At 39.7% G+C, this 20,847-nt stretch overlaps 1 protein-coding gene across 1 annotated transcript in view; it reads left to right on the top strand.

The window, feature by feature from the left end:
• MCCC1 (methylcrotonyl-CoA carboxylase subunit 1) overlaps positions 1–20,847 on the top strand; it is a 64,000-nt gene that overhangs the window by 40,073 nt on the left and 3,080 nt on the right. The window contains exons 10-17 of the mRNA XM_082655630.1: positions 558–685; positions 3,777–3,960; positions 6,187–6,296; positions 7,738–7,954; positions 10,046–10,132; positions 15,517–15,566; positions 18,577–18,714; positions 20,239–20,346. Coding sequence (XP_082511756.1) covers positions 558–685; positions 3,777–3,960; positions 6,187–6,296; positions 7,738–7,954; positions 10,046–10,132; positions 15,517–15,566; positions 18,577–18,714; positions 20,239–20,346 — 1,022 coding nt within the window. The remainder of the gene's footprint in view (positions 1–557; positions 686–3,776; positions 3,961–6,186; positions 6,297–7,737; positions 7,955–10,045; positions 10,133–15,516; positions 15,567–18,576; positions 18,715–20,238; positions 20,347–20,847) is intronic.

The raw sequence follows: 20,847 nt of genomic DNA, 5'->3' as shown, positions 1-20,847 counted from the left end.
AAATAGATAAATTTTACTGTCTGGAATTATACCTTAATAAAGTTGGGGGAAGTGTAGTACTTAATAGAATGTCACTAGATAAGACTAACATAGTGTTAGTTCCTAAGTAATCTCCCAGTGGGTCACTAGAAAAAGGACTTTTAAAGACACTTCCAAAGCGCACAGTCAGGAGAAAAAAATGTTGTGTTTTCCTCCACAGAGTTAGAGTGAGATGGGATGTCACAGTGAGGTTTCCAGGGATCTTGGTACACAGAAGCAGTAACACATGGTCCAACCATGTTCTAACTGCTACAACAGTTGAGACTGATTCATAACCTGGGCTTACCATTTGCTTGAAACCTCAGATATACTTTTCTATTGTTAAATTTCATGTGGCTCCATATTTTTGATTGAGAATCATTTGCTGCTGCAAAATGTGAGATGTTTTCTTCATGAAATGCAAAATGTTTACCATTGAATGAAGGCAGCTGTAAAACTTGATATAATCTATCAAGAAAGATTTTGATTCCTACTGATTATATACTGTTGAAATGTGACCCACTGTATTTTGTATTTAGGAACCGTGGAGTTTATTATGGACTCAAAGCACAATTTCTACTTCATGGAGATGAATACAAGGCTGCAAGTGGAACATCCTGTTACTGAGATGATCACAGGAACTGACTTGGTGGAATGGCAGCTTAGGGTGGGAGTAATTTTTCTGTTAAAAATCAGTGTCAAAAAAAAAAAAAAAATCAGTGTCGAGGGGCTTCCCTGGTGGCGCAGTGGTTGAGAGTCCGCCTGCCGATGCAGGGGACACGAGTTCGTGCCCTGGTCCGGGAAGATCCCACATGCCGCAGAGCGGCTGGGCCCGTGAGCCATGGCCACTGAGCCTGCGCGTCTGGAGCCTGTGTTCCACAACGGGAGAGGCCACAACAGTGAGGGGCCCGCGTACCGGGAAAAAAAAAAAAAAAAAATCAGTGTCGAGAATACATTCCCTTCTTAAAACCTCTTAAAAGGAGGCATTGCTTTGGACAAGGGTTCAATTCTTAGTGGTTGTCATGAGGATAGGAAAATGGGAGGTTAAAGGTGGCATTACATTTGATGCACTTTATGGACTCAGATTCCTAATCTGTCACTTACCATCTTTCCCCCTTAGACATGGGGCAGCCAGCAGGCGAACTGCTGTCACTGAGGCTTGCTTGTGACCACACTGTCTCAACACAAAACCTTGTGCCCTGAGACTACATCATTCAGGTCCAGGCCATCATGAGATTTTAGAGGCAGGACAGATGCTAGCCAAGGTGAAATAAGCTAAGGAAAAGATGGGAATGAAGAGCCAAGGGAAGGGTCTAGATTAACAGAGGGGTCCACGTGCAAGTGCTGACAGACTGTTGATGGCCCATGAAGGGATAAATGTAGCCACTCAGAGTAAACGTTTAGAAAATTTTAAAGCACTTTAACATTTCTGTGACACATCTACTGAATTTTACTGAAATCTTAAGTCTACAGCTGTTCTTCACTGGCCTGAATCTGAGTTCTACAAGCTTATTCCTTCAAATATTAATGATAATAACTTAGTCTGTTTTGTTCTCTTTATTGAAAACAGTAGATTTTTACAACCTGTTGTTTAATATAAAAAATGTTTTTAAGTAGTATGAATATTCTTGATCTCTGTAGGATTCTTGGTTCTTTATATATCCTGAAACGAAATTATTTTTTCCACGTTGTGATGCTAAAGTCGTGATTATTTTGATAATTTTGTCTTTGCAGAACTTCTGTGGACAATAATATAACGTTCCTTTTGCTGGTTCTTTGGAGATGATTGGTGGTTTTAATTAAGCCATAAGATTATTCTGGGCCTTCTGGGCATTGGGAGCTAATGAAAACCAGGCACATCAGGCTAGTAAGTGTTAGTAAGTGTCAGGAAAACTGTAGTGGGTTTAGAAACTTTTGGAAAGAGTGCTTATGTTTCCAGAATTCAAGGAAAAGAATATTTTTTTCTGAAGCGGTAACCACGAGAGTCCAGAATTTTGAAATCATGAAGGATAAAGGGTTTCCAAGGATTAAAGAGGAGAAAGCTTTTGGACATTAGAGGGACGAGCAGACATTTATTCTGCAAGTCAAGAAACTGTAAGAGCTCTAGAAAGAAAAATAGGGTTTTATCATCTGGGGAGGGTTTCTAGAACTTAGGGATGCCATTGGACCCTGTTTACAGTGTTCAAGGTACTTTGGAGTCTGGCTTCCAAACAGAGGTAAAACAAGGGGCCTCTCCATGTGGTGAGGCAAGAGTTCAAGCTCCAGGACCTGTCTGTGGAGTCACCAGCTTCCTAGAGCAAGGGTGCAATGATGTGAGCACCCAGCTGCAGGTTCAGATGGTTAGTGGTTTCAGGAGAGGCTGGTGAAATATCCAAGGTCCGGGGCTTCCAAAGAGTCAATGTCTAAGCCCCAGAGAACTCAGATGGTACCATTTTCTAAGTACCCAGAGGCATGGTTGGGTCAGTCTCTTCTGGGCCCATATAGAAACCAACTTCAGAGGAAAACAGATAGGCAAAGATAGCCAGGTTGAAATTGCGCTATGTAGTCAGCAATAAGATCACATCTTAGAATACGGACATATGGTCATTCTTTTCCTTTTTATACTAAAACAAATAGAATTCTATTTTTTTTTGAAATAGAATTCTTTATCAGAACATTAAAGAGTATTTTATTATAAAGGATAAGAATGAAATGATAATAGCTAACACTTACATAGTGCTTACTTTATGCCAGGCATTTTTCTCTGAAGCATTAAGAGGTTACAGAAACTTACCCAGAATATGAGTATGCCCGGAACAGAATAAGTATAGAGACAGAATTTGAACCCAGGCAATACGGCTGCAGAGTCTTTGGTTCCAAACACCATGGCATAAAGCCATTCAATTTAGTCCATTTTCCTTTCATTTTCACTGTTGTGGTTCCTGATTTTTCTTATCTACAGATTTAAAGAGATGAGACCTTTGCTTGTTTTACACTTACCTGTCTAGTTCAGTGTGCTGCTCAGTTAGAGTTTTTCCCTGTATCTTTTGCCATCTCAGTTTGTCGTTTTCTCATCTTGGAGGAAAACTTAAGGGAAGAGAGAAGAGAGTGACAGTGTGCCCTCCAATAGCCTTTTCCAAGTTATATTAGTTGAAGAGAGATTTGTTGTATTAGTATATAAGAGCCAAAATAATAATAATATCAGTAGTGGTAAACAATGCTGATCATCCTGTTTATAATCTGGTATCTTGCAATAAACATAACAAAATTTTAAGAACATCATGTTCCTCTGTTTTGCTTGATCACTTGGTGATGAAGATGACAAAGATGACTAATGCCACGCTTTAGGCATAGCTGTGAAAATAGTCCTAAACACCAACTAATAATTTACTATAAAAAAGCTTGATTTGGTAACTGAGTGCTAATGTTTTAAATGAAAACTGAGAATATCTTGCCAGTAAGAAATTTCAGTTTTCATTATATTGAAAAAGCACTGATACTTATATTTGTGATTTAGTCATTGGTTTGCCTGTTTTCTCTATTTAAAAATTCTAGAAACCCATTGTAATAAGTACAGTATTTTCAAGCTGCATCTGTTTTTTAATCTACTTTTGCTTTTGCCCAATACTCGAGTAGGTGGATAAAATAAGAGTTTTTATTTGGCTTCATTATAAAGTCCTGATGTACATTTTACGTAGAAAAGGATAAGACCGTCGACTAAGTCTCATAGCTGCTAGAAGGTGGATATTCATAAGAAGCACATACTCTTCTTTTACCAGATTGCAGCAGGAGAGAAGATTCCTTTGAGCCAGGAAGAGATAACTCTGCGAGGCCATGCCTTTGAAGCTAGAATATATGCAGAAGATCCTAACAATAACTTCATGCCAGGGGCTGGACCATTAGTGCATCTCTCCACCCCTCGAGCAGACCTTGCCACTAGGATTGAAACTGGAGTACGGCAAGGTAAAGTGAAATAAAGCAAAAAGTCTCAGTGTTTAAAAGTTGTTAGTACATTATTGGTTTTGTATGGGGTCTTTTCCCTATGTCTTGTGGATATATCTAATGTGCTTTAAAAATAAAGGATTTAATTGATTTCTCTGTAATCTTTACTTTTCCTTCTGGAATAGTCATTTTTAAAGAATAACTAGTATTTTAAAGCAGTACTACTCTCTTTTTTGAAATGCAGCAGCACTTAGTGAAGCCTAAGCAACAAATATTTTGTGGGTACTGTTTTATATTTTTTACTTTGCCTAGTTCCACATATAATTTAAGGTGACTGATAACTGCTATGTCCAAGGCACTCTGCCTTCAAGGTACTGAAAGTCAAGCTGAAAAATTAATAAATAAATTTAGTGCGAGCTAAACAGTAATAAATAAAAGAAAGAAAAGAAAAAAAATGACAGTGCAAGAACTATCACGATTCACATATGACTAATAACGATGGTCATAACAGTTATTTAGTACTTACTATGTACAGGCACTGTTCTAGGTGATTTTTCTACCTGGGCTCCTTTAACTATGAGAACTACCCTATGAATAGATGTTATTATCACTCCCATTTTCCAGATGAGGAAGCCAGGGCACAGAGAAGTGACTTGTCCAAGGTCACCCTTGGAGCCAAGATTCAGACCCAGTCATTCTGGCTCCAGGTTTTATGCTCTGAGCCACCACTGTCTACTGCCACCTTAACTTTAGTTGCCAGAGAAGTTATACAGATGGTGAGTGATAAAATACAGCAATTCTCAGAATAACAGGTTATGTTAGGCTGGTGTAATCAGGACACGCTTCTAAGGGGAAGTCTGGAGTGGATTTGAGTAGGCAGATTTAACAGCATACAGAAAGGTAAAGAAAAGAGGATTTAACTAAAGATGTGTTTGAAGAACTGTGAGAAAATATGTGGCTGGAGAAAAGGGTTCAGGACAGTGAGTAGTTGGAGATATGGCTGGAGATACAGAATGAAAGCAAATTGTATAGGGTCTGGAAAGCCAAAATGAATGAGGACTTCTTAATGATAAACTGGCAGCATTTTGAGAGTTCTGGCTAACCCACAGCAAGATTTGGTAGTCAGTAAATTTTTTCATATCAGCGGCACATCATAGAGAGAAGAGGGAAATTGCAATAGAAAAAAGGAATCTGTGAGGCAAGCAAAGCTTGCAATATACTTTATTAAAGGTGCTCAAAGGATAACAGAGATATAATTCTAAAACAGACTCCCAGATTCACATCCTGGCACTGAGGAGGATAATCTAGTCTAGGAAGATTTCCCCAACCCTCCTCTTTTGTGTTCCCTGAGTCCCTCGTGTATTCCTTGGGCATTGCCCTTTTATATTATCTTATGATGATCTTTTACTCGTTGTCTAGCTTCTCCATTAGACTATAAGAGTCTTAAGAGAGGGACTGTGTCTTCTATGTTATAATTGCAGGACTTTGCTCAACCCTAGACCTAGAAGGTGTTCAATATGTGTTGGTAGGTGGGTGGGTGGATGGATGGGTGGATAAGGAAGTGTGATCTAACCCCTTGATTCTACAGATGAAGACTCTGGGGTTCAGAGGGGTCCAGTGGCCTGTCAAAACCACAGAAAGGTCCTAGAACAGTATTCTATGTAATACACCACATCCTTTTGTCTTGAACCATTCTAACCAGTGAGATGTGCATGGTTCACATCCTTGTTCTCTGAGACTCTGGTCACAGTAATGACAGCTGCTGTTTGTTTATCAGCTCTGCCAGGTATGGCATTTGACACTTGATTGTCAATCCTCCCAACAAGCATATAGGATAGAGGAATTATTGTCCTTTTTTTCTGATGAGGAAACTGAGGGGGTGGAGGGAAGGAAATGCCAAAGACAGAAGTGATTGTGATATGATAGGTAGAGGGAGTTTGTACTGACTTCCCAAAATGAGAAGGGAAAAGAAGGTTCAGACGAAGATAAGATGAGGAAAACCAGCCTGTGTGTCATTGAATGACTATCTGGGGCGTGGTGCTCTTGGATGGCCACACCCTCCTTAACAGCTTCTGTTTTTAAACCCCCGTGAGCCTCAGTTCCTAATGAATAAAATGGTGATAAGGATATCTGTGGTGCAGGAGTTTGTGAGGATTAAGTGTGAAATGTACGTAAAGCCCCAGGAGAATGTCTTACTTATCATATTTTCTCTCTTTAACTTTGGTTACTGTGGTTTTTCAATTTCAGGAGATGAAGTTTCAGTGCATTATGACCCCATGATTGCAAAGCTGGTTGTGTGGGCTGCAGATCGCCAGGCAGCCTTGACGAAACTGCAGTACAGCCTTCGACAGTACAGTGTGAGTGACCTGGGGCTGTGTCAGTGGCCCTGTTGTTCTCTGCATCTCTACAGCCAAGCTTGGTCAACTTTGTCCTTGTCAACTTATTTCCTCCAATTACCCATATGTCACTAACAGAATAATTTCACATGGGAGAATTTCCCATGGGTCAGAATAGAGTTTGAGGACTTCTTAATTTCAGCTAGAAAAGAAAGATTGCAAGACTAAAACTATTAGCATCAGTGTTAACCTCAGTATGAAATTTCTATTCATCCTGTAGATGAGGCCACGACACGCGTGTGGCCTATAGTCTGGTGTTATTTTCTGTGAAGGAAGATAATTATGTTCAGTCTTATCCATTTAAAAGAGTTTGTTGCTTTTCTGTAGCCATTCATTTCCTTGGTGCAGTAAGTCCCGTACCACATTGATTTAGCTTCATAGAAGGACTTCTTATTAACCCATGATATTCAAATTATTATATATCGTGAATTTGATCAAACTTCCTTTTTCTGTGGCTCCACCCACACTGGCCTCTTTGCTACTCCTTAGACACCCCAGCATGGAGCCATGTGTTCCCGTTCTCCCTTCCAGAATATTCTTCCCCCACATGACTGCCTCCTCACCATCCTGAGCCCTGCTCACTGTGACCCTCAGAGTCCTCCAGGCCACCCCACAGAACCCTTTGCGTTCTCTCTTCCTTTAGCCAGCCTTCTTTTTCTTCATATCACCTGCCATTATATTAGATATTTGTTTATAGATATTGCTGTCATGTGTCCCTTGAATGTGGAGGCAAGGACTGTGTTTTGTTCCTCACTGTGTTTTGTTCCTCACTGCGTCCACAGTATCCAGGTCAGGGCCTGGCACCTAAAAGGCACTCAGTAAATGGCTATAAAATAAATGAATGAATGGATGAATGAGTGAATGAATGAATGAACCCAAGGCTCAGATAGCAGTTTTGCCTGGGATCCTATTTATTGGGTGGATTGGGGTTAATTTTATACCTTTTTAAATTTTTATATCAATGTGTCAAAGTTGGATTTTAGTGTTGGAAGGAAGCTTTTTTCAGGTCGTATGATCCTACCCATCCCCAGTGCAGCAATCTTACTCTGTGGTTTTCCTATTTCGTGGGTGTGTTCTGAGCGGCAAGTCTTCGATATCTTGCAAGTAAATCTCACTTAAGTTTCTTAACGTTTACTTGCTTTCCTAATCTGAGTCAATTAAACATCTCCACACTACCTACCCAACACCATTTCCTACATTGTCTTTATCATAGTAAATTACATAGTGTTGTGTGCGGATGTATAGTGATGGTGAAGTGGGTTTTTTCGTTTTATTTTGTTCTTTCTGAGGGTTATTCATAGTAGAAAATACTTAGTAGAAAGAGCAGATGCCATAGAAATGTTTTTCTGAATATGTTGTTTTCCCCACTCACTGGGGACATCGGCTTTTTTTTCCCCCTTAGATTGTTGGGCTGAACACCAACATTGACTTCCTCCTCAAACTGTCTGGCCACCCAGAGTTTGAAGCTGGGAACGTGCACACTGATTTCATCCCTCAGCACCGCAAAGAACTGTTGCCCCATCGGAAGACCACAGCCAAAGAATTTTTATGCCAGGCAGCTCTGGGGCTCATCCTCAAGGAGAAAGCTATGACTGATGTTTTCAAAATCCAGACACAAGGTATGGAATGCTTTTCTCTTTCTTCTGCTTATCAAGATTTTATGAATAATCATTGAACATGCTTTTTTTTTTTTTTTTTTTGGCTGTGCCACACGGCTTATGGGATCTCAGTTCCCAACCAGGGATTGAACCCAGGCCACAGTAGTGAATGCCCAGAATCCTAACCACTAGGCCACCAGGGAACTCCCGCTTTTCTTTCTTTATGCCACTCCTACCTCCCTTTTCTTCTGTCAGTGATTGACACCTTCCTCTGCTAAAGTGTTTTTTAGTGTGAAGTAGAGCTCCTCACATAACATGGGTGCGCCAATCAACACCCTTTAACCCATTAAATATAACTTATCACCTAACAGCGTAATGTAAAGAAGGAATTATTTTCAAGCAAACACAAGTTCTCCCCGCATCCCATGCTGATATCCCTTCCAACTTTTTTTTTTTAATTTATTTTTCATTTCCTTCCAACTTCTTTTATTCACCACTCCTTGTGGCCTACTTTGTTGTATCCTCTGTACCTGCAGCAACTTCCTTGGTCCTGGAGACTAAAGACAGAGCGCCAGAGATGCTCAGATTCCCTTGGGTTACCCATGATTTATTGTTGAGTTAGTTCCTCCTCTCTTTTTCTATTCTGTGATCAAATTTCTGACTAGCTAGACACCTAGGTACTTCATTGTATCATAGAATCTGGGCACGGGGTGGGGGTGGGGGGCCTATGAGAGATTCATCCTGGCTGCCACACGCGTGCATCCCTGCTTCAGCATCCCTGCTGAGTTGTTGCCCAGCCTCCTAACACCTCAGGAAGCTGGAAATTCATAATGAAAATTCGTTAGTTAATTACAGTTTCAGTCAGTTCTCCGTTAAGAAGTTCTTCCCTCTAAATTGGCAAAATCTGAGCTCTCCCAAATTTGCTCCATAATGTTTCCTCAGGCTGTTTCTGATCTTTGGAGCAAACAGAAAAAAAAAAATTGAATCCATTTATCCCTTTATTATTATTAGGATTATTATTATAGGATCCTGTTATTGGGATCTTATAATAATAATCCTAATAATAAATTTCTAGATTCATTCAAGAAGGTTACATTGAAAGCTTAAAATATAAAACTATATTTGGAGATTTGTGCTGTGTCCTCATTTGGTCCTTTTACATTAAATAAATGCATCTAACTATACCCCATCTGGTATTCCTAAGCCTGGACTTAGCATTTTTAGAATGGAGTGTCCTCTTACTCTCACTTTCCTTTTTAAAATTTATAACTAGCACAGTGAGGAGTTTCAGAATAAATTGCTTCAATTTAGCTACTCTGTAGCTCCTGGATATTGTCTAACAGAGGGTGAACACACAAATGTCTGGGGCGGACCAGTAACAGAGAAGAGTAAAAGAGGCCAGGTAAAAGAAAAATAGTGAGTGGTGAGGATTTGGGTGACCTGGAATGCATTTGTCCTGTCAAAAAAGGTGACCACTGTGCAGTTTATGTAACCAGAGAATGAGAATTGAGGCTGCAAATATTCTGATTTTCAAGAGAAACTGGGATATTTTTCATATAAAATTTCCTGAGCCGTAAATGAAAGTGTCTAATTTAAATTTAAAGCAATGAGAGGGCTTCCCTGGTTGTCCAGTGGTTAAGAATCTGCCTTCCAATTCGGGGATATGGGTTCGATCCCTGGTCAGGGCATCGAACTAAGATCCCACATGCCACAGGGCAACTAAGCCCACGCACTGCAACTACTGAGCCCACGCGCCACAACTAGAGAGCCCACATACTGCAACTACAGAACCTATGCACTCTGGAGCCCACGAGCCACAACTACTGAGCCCTTGCGCTTTGGAGCCCACGTGCCACAGCTAGAGAGAAGCCCGCGTGCCGCAACGAAGGATCCCACGTGCCGCCACTGAGACCCAAGGCAGGCAAAAATAAATAAATAAATATTTTAAAAAGAAGAAAATAGCTTTTAAAAAAACTTTTTTAAAAATAAATTTAAAGCAATGAATAGAACAAAGAAAACACATTTGAGCTGCTGATATAGGACCTCTACATTTTCTTTTGTTAGTAAGCTTGATGTTCATTAATTTGTTGTTGAATTTTAAATTTTTTCTAGATCAATACTCTCCTTTTGTATCCAGCAGTGGAAGAAGATTGAATATCTGTTATACCAGAAGCATGACTCTTAGGGATGGTAAAAACAGTAAGTAATGTTTTATTAAAAGAAGAATGTGCTTTGTAGAAATATAGCATATTTACCTGAAAAAAAAGGATTCAGTCTGGCCACTATCAATTACATTTTTTCAGATCCCTAGCCTAAACATTGGAAGGAAGCATGCGAAAATAATAGAATTGATTGGCTCTGGGCGGTAGAGTTAATGACTTTTTTTTTACACTTTTTCTATATTTGGTAACTATTTTTAAAATATGTCATAAAACGTACATAGCAAAATGACAAATGAAATATGACAAAACATTAGTGAGATTACCGTTGGATGGTGGGATTTGAAGCAGTCTTTTTTCCGCCTCTTCTTTGTACTTTCTTTGCTTTGCAGTTTTTCTTCAGTGAGCGTGTATGACTTTTAAAGAAGAAAAACAGTAACCAGAACTACTCCAGGGAAGGATTGCCCAATGCTCAGGCAGCGTTAATGAAGGGGAGTCACTGTTTTACCCACCTATTGGTGGTGAAACTTAGGCATGGGAGGTGCAGTAAAACTTACTCAAGGCTAGTAAGTGGCAGAGCCAAGATTGATACCCAGTCTTTTTGACCTTGGCCCCTGTGCTATTTTCACCACTTTTCCAGTGGAAAATTGAGTTTTGATTGCAAACTAATTTGAATAGGCTCAGGAGGGGGCCTGATTTATTGTAACTTAAGTCAGGAAGGGCTGACACCTAAACCAGAAGGTGGTTTATAAACTTATGGCTGGAACAGTGTACCAGAGGAACCAGAATCCTGTGATAGCAGGTGGCTGTATCCCTCTTGCTGCAGGACAGTTTGCCTGGCAAGCCAGATGTACAGAGTCAGGGCTGGGACGACTGGATGGCCTTAAATGTGAGATGTCAATGAACTGTGATAACTCCATTATCAGAATGCGCCTACCAGGTAGAACAGAATGCTCCTGCCAGCTCATCACAGCACCCTCTGCCCCAGACAGAGTGAGATGTTCTGTGCCTCAACTCTGTGTAGATATCCAGTCATTTACTAAAAGATTCTTTGTTCACAGAAGTTGATTGGGTTATAGCTCTTTAGGTATTTTTTCTTTCTGAACCTAGATGGTCATTGCCCTAAGTGCCTTGAGTACATGGAAAGAAAGTTTGCAAACATCCCTTACAAAGTAGCATTCTGCAAATGGTCAACCTATCCATTTTATACTGGTGTATTTATTCATTTCGTCCTAAAAAACAGCCTCCAAAATCTGGGAATATCTTACTCTAGAATCCTCTATGCTGAACACAAGTATCAGCAGCAAAGTTTCAGTGACCTCTTCAACCTAAATTAAACAGAAAAATCACATGTGTGATTGTAATTCAGATGAGCCAACTGTGTTATCTGGCATGGGTCTTCACTAAGGCTCTGAGCAGTGTTTTGAATTATGCTGCATTTTTGGGGATTTTGCTTTTTTAATTTTTAAAATAAATAAATATATAATTGAAAAGCCAATATGCATGCTGTTCACTACATCCTTTTGGTAGTATTTTTCAACAATAATCCAGGTCTGAATATAATAGCTTTCAGAATGTTATGGTGAGTCTCTAATATAATCAGTAGTGACCATGGTTGAATAAGAGAGTGCTCCAAAGAGGAAGTCTAAGAGCCCAGAAGCATTTGTGAATCTAAAGTAGAACCAACTCCTAATGATCTCAGTAAGAACGACCCAGCATTTTAAATATTCAGGGCTTGAAAAATAATCTTCCTTTGTTACTATGGCCATGTTTCACAGAACCCTGCCCTACCCTCAATACTAATGGCTAAGATTTATTGAGTGTTTGGTATATATCAGACACTTTGTTAAGCACGTTCCATGGATTATTTCATTTGCATTTTCAGAATAGGCCAATGAGATCAGTGTTATTATTAGTGTCAACTTTGTAAATTGAGAACCATGTCTTAGAGAGATTAATAGTTTTCTTGAAGTCACACCAAAACTAATTGGTGGAGCCAGAATATGAGCCCATGCTCCAGGGTACATGTGCTTACCTAACACTGCACCATGCTAAACTTATATACTTTATTAAGTATGTAAGAGGATATTAAACATATATTAAATTTATAAGAAGATGTTTAAGGTTCTCTTGTGGGGGTCAAGAGATACCTAGAGGAGGGAGGAACAAATTCAGTTACCCTATAATATATAAAAGAATTTAGAGTTTTCCTGGCAATGTCTTTACTATGATTTTTTTAATTTTTAAAAAATTTATTCATTTTATTTTTTTATTTTTGGCTGCATTGGGTCTTCGTTGCTGCGCACAGGCTTTCTCTAGTTGCGGCGAGCAGGGGCTACTCTTCGTTGTGGTGCGTGGGCTTCTCATTGCGGTGACTTCTCTTGTTGCAGAGCATGGGCTCTAGGTGCGTGGACTTCAGTAGTTGCAGCATGTGGACTCAGTATTTGCGGCACTTGGGCCCTAGAGCGCAGAGGCTTCGGTAGTTGTGGTGCGTGGGCTCAGTAGTTGCAGCGCGCAGACTCTACGGTGCGTGGGCTCAGTAATTGTAGCTCCTGGGCTCTAGAGCACAGGCTCAGTTGTTGTGGTGCACAGGCTTAGGTGCTCTGCGGCATGTGGGATCTTCCCGGACCAGCAATCAAACCCGTGTCTCCTGCATTGGCAGGCGGATTCTTAACCACTGAGCCACCAGGGAAGTCCTTTACTATGATTCATTCGGCATTCATGTCAGTTAAATACTTTTCATATCTTACAAATTGAAAGAAAACTGATCTGGCATAATTGGATGTATTTTCTTATAAGAAAGTTTAAAGATATTGGTAAGATATATGGGGAAAGTTTCATTCATTCATACATTCAGTACAAAGTTTTTGAAAAAACAGATATTCTGAGTAATGTAAAGAGGAGAAAAAAAGATGTAAGAAATTTACCACTTGGCAAAGGAGAAGTGTATATGTTGGCAAGACGGACGGTATAGTGGTTAATAATGCAGGCCCTGGAGTCAGACTGTATGGGTTGAATTCCGCTCCCCTCTTGTCTGTGACCCTTGGGCAAGTCACCCTCTCTAAGCATCTAGTGTCCTCAGCCGTAAATGGGGATGGTGATGGCAGTTACTTCCTTGGGTTGTTGAGTGTATGAAATGCGGCAACACCTATAAAGCATTTAGCTCATTAGCATTTAGCTCATTGAATGACCTAGAGCAAGCAGTCAATAAACAGTAGCTATCATCATCATTATTATTAAATTATCCCCTTGCTACTATGAAAAGAACAAAATAGATATGTATGTCACATGTTAATTTTTAAAAGTTGGTTGCAGAACAATATTATAACAATATCCTATTTTTATAAAAGAAAAATATAAGTTTGTGCGTTTGAAAAAATCTAAAAGGATTCACACATTAAATGTTCAGTAGTAATACATCTGGGCAGTAGAGGGGACTTTTTAGTTTATGAACTTCAGTATTTAACTTTTGTGAATATTTTTATTTTTGCAATTTTTAAAAAATATTTTTTATTTTATTTATTTATTATTTTTGGCTGCATTGGGTCTTCATTGCTGCGCACGAGCTTTTCTCTACTTGTGGTGAGCGGGCTTCTCATTGCAGTGACTTGTTGCGGAGCACGGGCTCCAGGCACGTGTGCTTCAGTAGTTGTGGCACACAGGCTTAGTTGCTCCGCGGCATGTGGGATCTTCCTGGAACAGGGCTCGAACCGGTGTCCCCTCCCTTGGCAGGCGGATTCTTAACCACTGTGCCACGAGGGAAGTCCTATTTTTGCAATTTGTAAAAACAACTGATAAAGAGAAAAATCACTGTCATATAAAACTGGATGAGGGGAGAATCATAATGGTATTTTATATGCCGAAGTCTTAATGTTCAGAGGAGAGAGAATTCATTCCACCTAGACAGACTCCTCCCAAGGACAGTGAGTGAGCGTGATGTGTCAGTTGGTGTGGCTGAGGACCAGCAAAGTGTGAAGGAGGAGCATGAGCAAAGAGGCACAATTGTGGGCAAGGCTAGAGGCATATATGGAGAATATTAATTGGCCCATTTTTTCCATTTGTTTGGAACACAGGGCTATGTAGAAGAATAGTGGGAACCAAGACTGGGAGTTTGGTGCCTTCCACACCAGGCCAAGTATTTTGAATGTGGTGGGGACATGCTAGGCAGCATCAGCTGGAACGGTTGAGACAGGAAGCAGGAAGTTTTGGAAGGACCTCTTTGGAGGCAGCCAGGCCAGAAGCTGTGGGACTGAATCAGAGTAGAGCAATGGGAATGGACAGGAGGAAGTGTAGATGACAGGTCCTCCAGGGGAAGAATTTGGCAGCTTTGTGGTGACTCTTGGAGGTGGAAAGCAAAGGAGAAGGAGAAGGCAAGAATGATAGGTTATAAACCTGGATGACAAGAAAAATGGTGTCAGTCATGGAGCTCACAGGTCAGGAGGGAAGGCAGGCGGAGTGGGGAGATGATTTGTTGGCTCCACCATGTTTATTTTAAATTGCCAATGGAGGATCCTGCTAGGAGTGACTAACTAGAGTTCTGGAGAAGGAAGGTCAAGGCTGGAAACAGATTTGAGCTGGCAGCATCAAGATGCTGGTTGATGTGTCAGGAGTAGATGAAATGACTTTGGTCTGCATTCTCTACCCCACGAAATTTCCATCTCCTAGGATAGTCTTTAACCTATTCTGTAGTCACATAATGATATAACTATATTGTATATTATATTTGTAAAGTCTGCACTTTCACATTTATTTATTTTTAAAAATTTTTTATCTTTTTGTGGTACACGGGCCTCTCACTGCTGTGGCCTCTCCCGTGGCGGAGCACAGGCTCCGGACGCGCAGGCTCAGCGGCCATGGCTCACGGGCCTAGCCGCTCCATGGCATGCGGGATCCTCCCGGACTGGGGCACGAACCCGTGTCCCCTGCATCGGCAGGCGGACTCCCAACCACTGCGCCACCAGGGAAGCCCTCACATTTATTTAATCATTTACATTCTCATACCCAGTTGATGGGTCAGAATGGATCAGAAAAGCAAGATTTTAAATGACTTGGTCAAGATCACAGAGGTGATCTTGCCACAGACGGCAAATTTGGGTCTTAAGCCAGAACTTCTCTTTCCCAATTACTTACATTTTCTACTATGACACTACAGCCTTTCTTGTTGACGGGAAAGTATCTGAAATATCCTATAAACTTAAAAGAGCTAAAACTCCAGTTTTAAAAAAGAAAAGTTTGAAATACACCTTTATTGAAACCTGTCTGATTTTTAAATTTTTTAAATCTTTATTGTCAGAGAGTTAAAAGATGTTGATATCCCTAACAACTAGTTATCCTTAGGTTGAAAGTGATGTTTTCAGAATCTCAGTTACTGAATAAATGAATGTCTTCTAATTTTTCTTCAATTTCCCCCCTTTCTCCATAAAGATGTAACCATAGCTGTAACATATAACCGTGATGGCTCACACAGCATGCAGGTAAGCCTTTCTGGTTTTGTTCTACAGCTCAGAGCTGAATCTGATCTCTGTCATACTAAGTAGAGTATTTTTTAACTCTCTACTTTCTCTTAAGCCATTGATTATTATGACTATAATTAGGAGAATGTCATGAGCTTTTATTTCAGACCAATTTGGAGAAATTACCCCCTATACAGTTTCTGATTATTTATTCAGTTTGTCTGTGGGGTTCCTTAAGAATAAAAGATGGGTTAAAAAATAATAATAATAATAATAGTTTTGAATCAGACACGTAATAAGCCCCTAAATTATGTGAATATATTTATATCTAAAGTAGTAGTTCTCAAATTTTTTGGTCTCAAGACCTCTGTGCACTCTTAAAAGTTATTGAGACTCCCCTAAGAGCTTTTGTTTGTATTAGTTACATCTATTAATATTTACCATTTAGAAAATTACACAGAGAAAAAAATTATTATTCTTTTAATGTACATTTTTAAAATATACATAATGTGTAATTTACCATTTTAACCATTTTTAAGTGTACAATTTAGTGGCATTAAATACATTTACATTGTTGTGCAACCACCATCCATCTGCAGAACTTTTCTCCTCTTCCAAAACTGAAACTCTGTACCCATTAAACAGTAAGAGCCCACTCCCACTTCTCCACCCACCCCTCCTCCAGCAGTCACCATTCCACTTTCTGTCTCTGTGGATTTAACTACTCTAGGTACCTCATATAAGTGGAATCATTCAGCGTTCCTCCTTTTGTAATTGGCTTATTTCACTTAGCATAATGTCTTTGAGGTCCTTCTGTTGTTGTAGCATATGTCCAAATTGCCTTCCTTTTTAAGGCTGAAGAGGTCCTTCTGTTGTTGTAGCATATGTCCAAATTCCCTTCCTGTTTTAAGGCTGAATAATATTCCATTGTATGTATATACCACACTTTATTTATCATCTTTCAATGGACACTTGGGTTGCTTCCACCTTTTGCCTATCGTGAATAATGCTGCTATGAACATCGGTATACAAATATCTCTTCGAGACCCTGATTTCAGTTCTTTTAGGCATATACCCAAAGAAGTAGAATTGCTGGGTCATATGGTAATTTTCTTTTTAATTTTGGGGGGAACTACCATACTTTTTTCCATAGTGTCTGTACCATTTTACATTCCCACCAACAGTGCACAAAGGATCCAATTTCTCCACATCCTTCCTTGCCAACAGTTATATTCTGGTGGGTTTTTTTGTTTTGTTGTTGTTGTTTTTCTTTTTTTTAAGAAACCATTCTCAGGTGTGGAAGTAGTATCTGACTGTGGTTTTGATTTGCATTTCCATAATGACTAATGATGTTAAGCATCTTTTGGTATGCTGATTGACTATTTGTTTATCTTCTTTAAAGAAATGTCTATTCAAATTATTTGCCTTTTTTTAAAAACCGGGTTGGGTTTTTTGTTGAGTTGCAGGATAAACGGAGAAAAGTTTATTACAAGCACACATTCCATTAGCCAACAGAGCAATAACATTATCACGTGTCCTGCAATCTCTAGAAAATTCCACTGTATACTTGAGAAAATGAGGGTAAAAAAAGACAAATAACATTATGTTATTATGAAATTGTTTGACTTTGTGGAACTCCTAAAGGGGTTTTGGGGACCCCAAGGGATCCACAGGTCATACTTTCAGAATCTCTAGTCAAAATTTTTATGATAGACCTCAATTTTCAAAAGTCCATTATACGGGCAAAATGAAATGCTAAAAGGGTTAAAAAACAATATGAGAACTCAACCAAATTCCTATAGTAAGTATATATTCAGAGAACAGAAAAAATCATTTTTAGTACGAGCTAAGAGATTTCAAATCCTGCAAAATGAATTTATCAATGATGTGCTTTAGATTATCCAAGGCTTTGAGACACATTGGTTTTCTTTCTCTGAGATTCAGACAAATGATGGGAAATCTACTTACTTTAGTATGTGAGAGTTGCAATTCATATTGGTACCTCTGGTTTAGGAACCCCTTCTTATCCCTTGGTAAATGGTAAATTAAATTGCAGATTTGTTCTAATCTGCTCATGGAACTACATTCACGAACTTAGAATGTGCTTCTGTAGATCTTTAAACAAAACTGTTCCCAATCTAATCTTTACGTCCTGAGAATTCCACAAACATTCAAATGGCTGTTTTAGTAGGTTCCAAAGCAGAGAAAAATGTCATATTTTTTAACTTAGGATAGATGAGAACCATGTATAAATACTGCAGTGTGACCTATTTCACTTTAGCCTACATAATATATTTGAAAAGAATAGCCACAGGACTCTGACACTAACATGGGAATTGAAATGAAAAATAAAGAAAGAAGATTTAAATGAATTTTCTGTGTGTAAGGGAAATCTTTTTCTTGAGTGTGTATATGAGAAAGCATTCTTTTAAACAGAAAGGTTTCATGTCCTTTTGTCAGCTTCCTTGGAAGGTTAAGTGTGAAATCTGTTCTTCGGTACCCTCTCTCTCAGAGTAAGAAAATTGTGGTCAATCTCCCGCTAATTTATCTTCTTAAATCATAACTGAAACCCATGAATTGGATCTACATGCTGGTAAAATCTATCTAATTATGGGGTTCTGGCTTTTTTCATTACTAACTTTGGCACAGTAAAACTAAATTTGACTTTGGGTACTCAGAAATGAGTACTAACATGTAATATACTCAACTGAATTTTAATAATTTTGCTTACTTTGATCTGTATTTCTATTTCACTTTTTTATTGCTATTCTTAAATGAACCTTTTTCTGTAGCAGTATGATGCTATAGATATGTTCTATAACTTTTGTTTTCCTTTTAATTATCTTACTGCTGTTTCTTTCTAGAGTATTTTGTTTATGAATCTTAGGAGGAAATTTCCTACATGACTTTTAAAAAAAACATTTTACCTATTACCTTTTGAAACTTACTAGTAAAGAATTGATTTTGATTTTAATTCTGTAGGGTTGTTCATTTATTTTATTTTAAGGATCTTATTTTTCTGTTTTTTCAGATTGAAGATAAAACTTTCCATGTCCTTGGTGATCTTTGCAGTGAGGGAGACTGCACTTACCTGAAATCTTCTGTTAATGGAGTTGCTAGTAAAACTAAGCTGGTTATCCTGGAAAACACTATTTACCTATTTTCCATGGTAGTGTCTTTTCTTTATAATAACACTGTTGTGGGGGCTTCCCTGGTGGTGCAGTGGTTGAGAGTCCGCCTGCCAATGCGGGGGACACGGGTTCGTGCCCCATCCGGGAGGATCCCACATGCTGCGGAGCAGCTGGGCCCGTAAGCCATGGCCACTGAGCCTGCGCATCCGGAGCCTGTGCTCCGCAACGGGAGAGGCTACAACAGTGACAGGCCCGCGTACCGCAAAAAAATAATAATAATATAATAACACTGTTGTGGAGATTGGGAGAAAATTGCTTGACCAGAGGTATTCCACTGAGATAGTAGAAAGATCCTGCTTCCTTCTCTCACTGCTGTGACCTTTTCTCTGTCTCCCTTTCAGTCTATTTCTTTGTCACATTTCCACCTTCTCTATTTCTCCATTCATCCCTTTTGTTCTCACAGATTCTCACTGACAGACACATATCCATTTCTTCCTTTAATTCTTAAACACCCTTACCCCCTTTTTGTCAGAGCGAATCTCCCTGCTCAGGGGGCAGTGTTCTCTCAGGGATTTGAGGCCTGAAAACTTCCCCCAATCACCATCCTCCTAGCACTGGGAATCCTGGGGACTTGGGAGGGTGACCATTGTGGGAGGAGTCTGTGGACCGAATACTCCTTATGGGGGCGGTGGGTGGGGTTAGTGGTGGTCTCGTGGCAGTCAAAGGATGGTTGGGGTAGGCTCGGCATGGATTTGGTTAGGAGCTTGTTAGAAGACCTTGGTGTTCTGCATGGGCGAAGAAAGGGAATGGATTATCAGATATACTGTGGCCTCTTCGGAGTCTTCTCACATTTGGGAACCATCTTCCAGACCACAGTCCTTTGTGATGAGATGCCTTTAGTATTCCAGTAATTAAACTACATATTTGGAGTCAAGGTTGATCTCATTTTACCAGGCATTTCTTGCCGTAGTCAATGTGCTAGAACAATATGATGGCAGAGGCCGTAGAGTGGAGTGGTGAAGGGCATGAGTTCTGGAGTATGAAGCTACTTGGGTTCAAATCCTGGCCCTACCAGCATCTGCTTGACCTTGAGCAAGTTAAACTCTCTAGGCTTCAGTTCTCCCATCTATGAACAGAAATAAATAAATAACAGAACCCAACTCATAAGGTTGTTGGGACCATCAATGACATTATATGTTCATACAGTTGTTACGAAGAGTTCCTGGCTTAGACTAAGCACCTTATAGTGGGGTTGCTACTAAAAATGGCTTCCAGACAGTGGCTGTCTTTTACCGACAGTTATATCCTTTAATTCTTTTAATCCCCTGTGAGGCATGTATGCCATTACTTCTTTACAGTGGGAAACCAAGACTGAGGGGTTTCGTAATTTGCTCAAGGTACAAAGCTAAACTAGAACCATGGTATTAAAGATGACTGATATTTAACAAATAGTTTGAAAATAATCATCACCTCAGGTCTATTAGTAAAACTATAGTGATCTTAATTTCATTTCTGATTTATGTTACAAATATATGCCCCATAAATATCATTTCTATTTATAGGATGGCAGTATTCAGATTGGCATTCCAGTCCCCAGATACTTGTCCGCAGTGAGCTCAGAAGGAACCCAAGGAGGTGCCATAGCTCCTATGACTGGAACTGTTGAAAAGGTAATGATGTGAACGTATGTAGAATGATGTACAATAAGTCCTAATAAATGTCTTTGTTGAACTTTGTTGTATATATTCTTTTTCCCCCTCTCTAAATCTTGCTCATAGGAAAGCATCCATTTCAAGAAAACAAGAGGATCTATTATAGATTCAAATTCTATATTACAGTGAAAATACCATTTACCTAATTTTTTTTTTTTTTTTATGGCTGTGTCGGGTCTTCGTTGCTGCGCGCAGGCTTTCTCTAGTTGCAGCGAGCAGGGGCTACTCTTTGTTGCGGTGCACAGGCTTCTCATTGCAGTGGCTTCTCTTGTACGGAGCACGGGCTCTAGGCACGCGGGCTTCAGTAGTTGCAGCACACGGGCTCAGTAGTTGCGGCTTGCGGGCCCTAGAGCACGCGGGCTTCACTAGATGGTGCGCGCGGGCTTGGTAGTTGTGACTCCTGGGCTCTAGAGCGCAGGCTCAGTAGTTGTGGCGCACAGACTTAGTTGCTCCACCGCA

Source organism: Grampus griseus, assembly GCF_964374135.1.
Source record: "Grampus griseus genome assembly, chromosome: 5".
NCBI lineage: Eukaryota > Metazoa > Chordata > Mammalia > Artiodactyla > Delphinidae > Grampus > Grampus griseus.
This window is presented reverse-complemented; position numbering and strand designations above follow the sequence as displayed.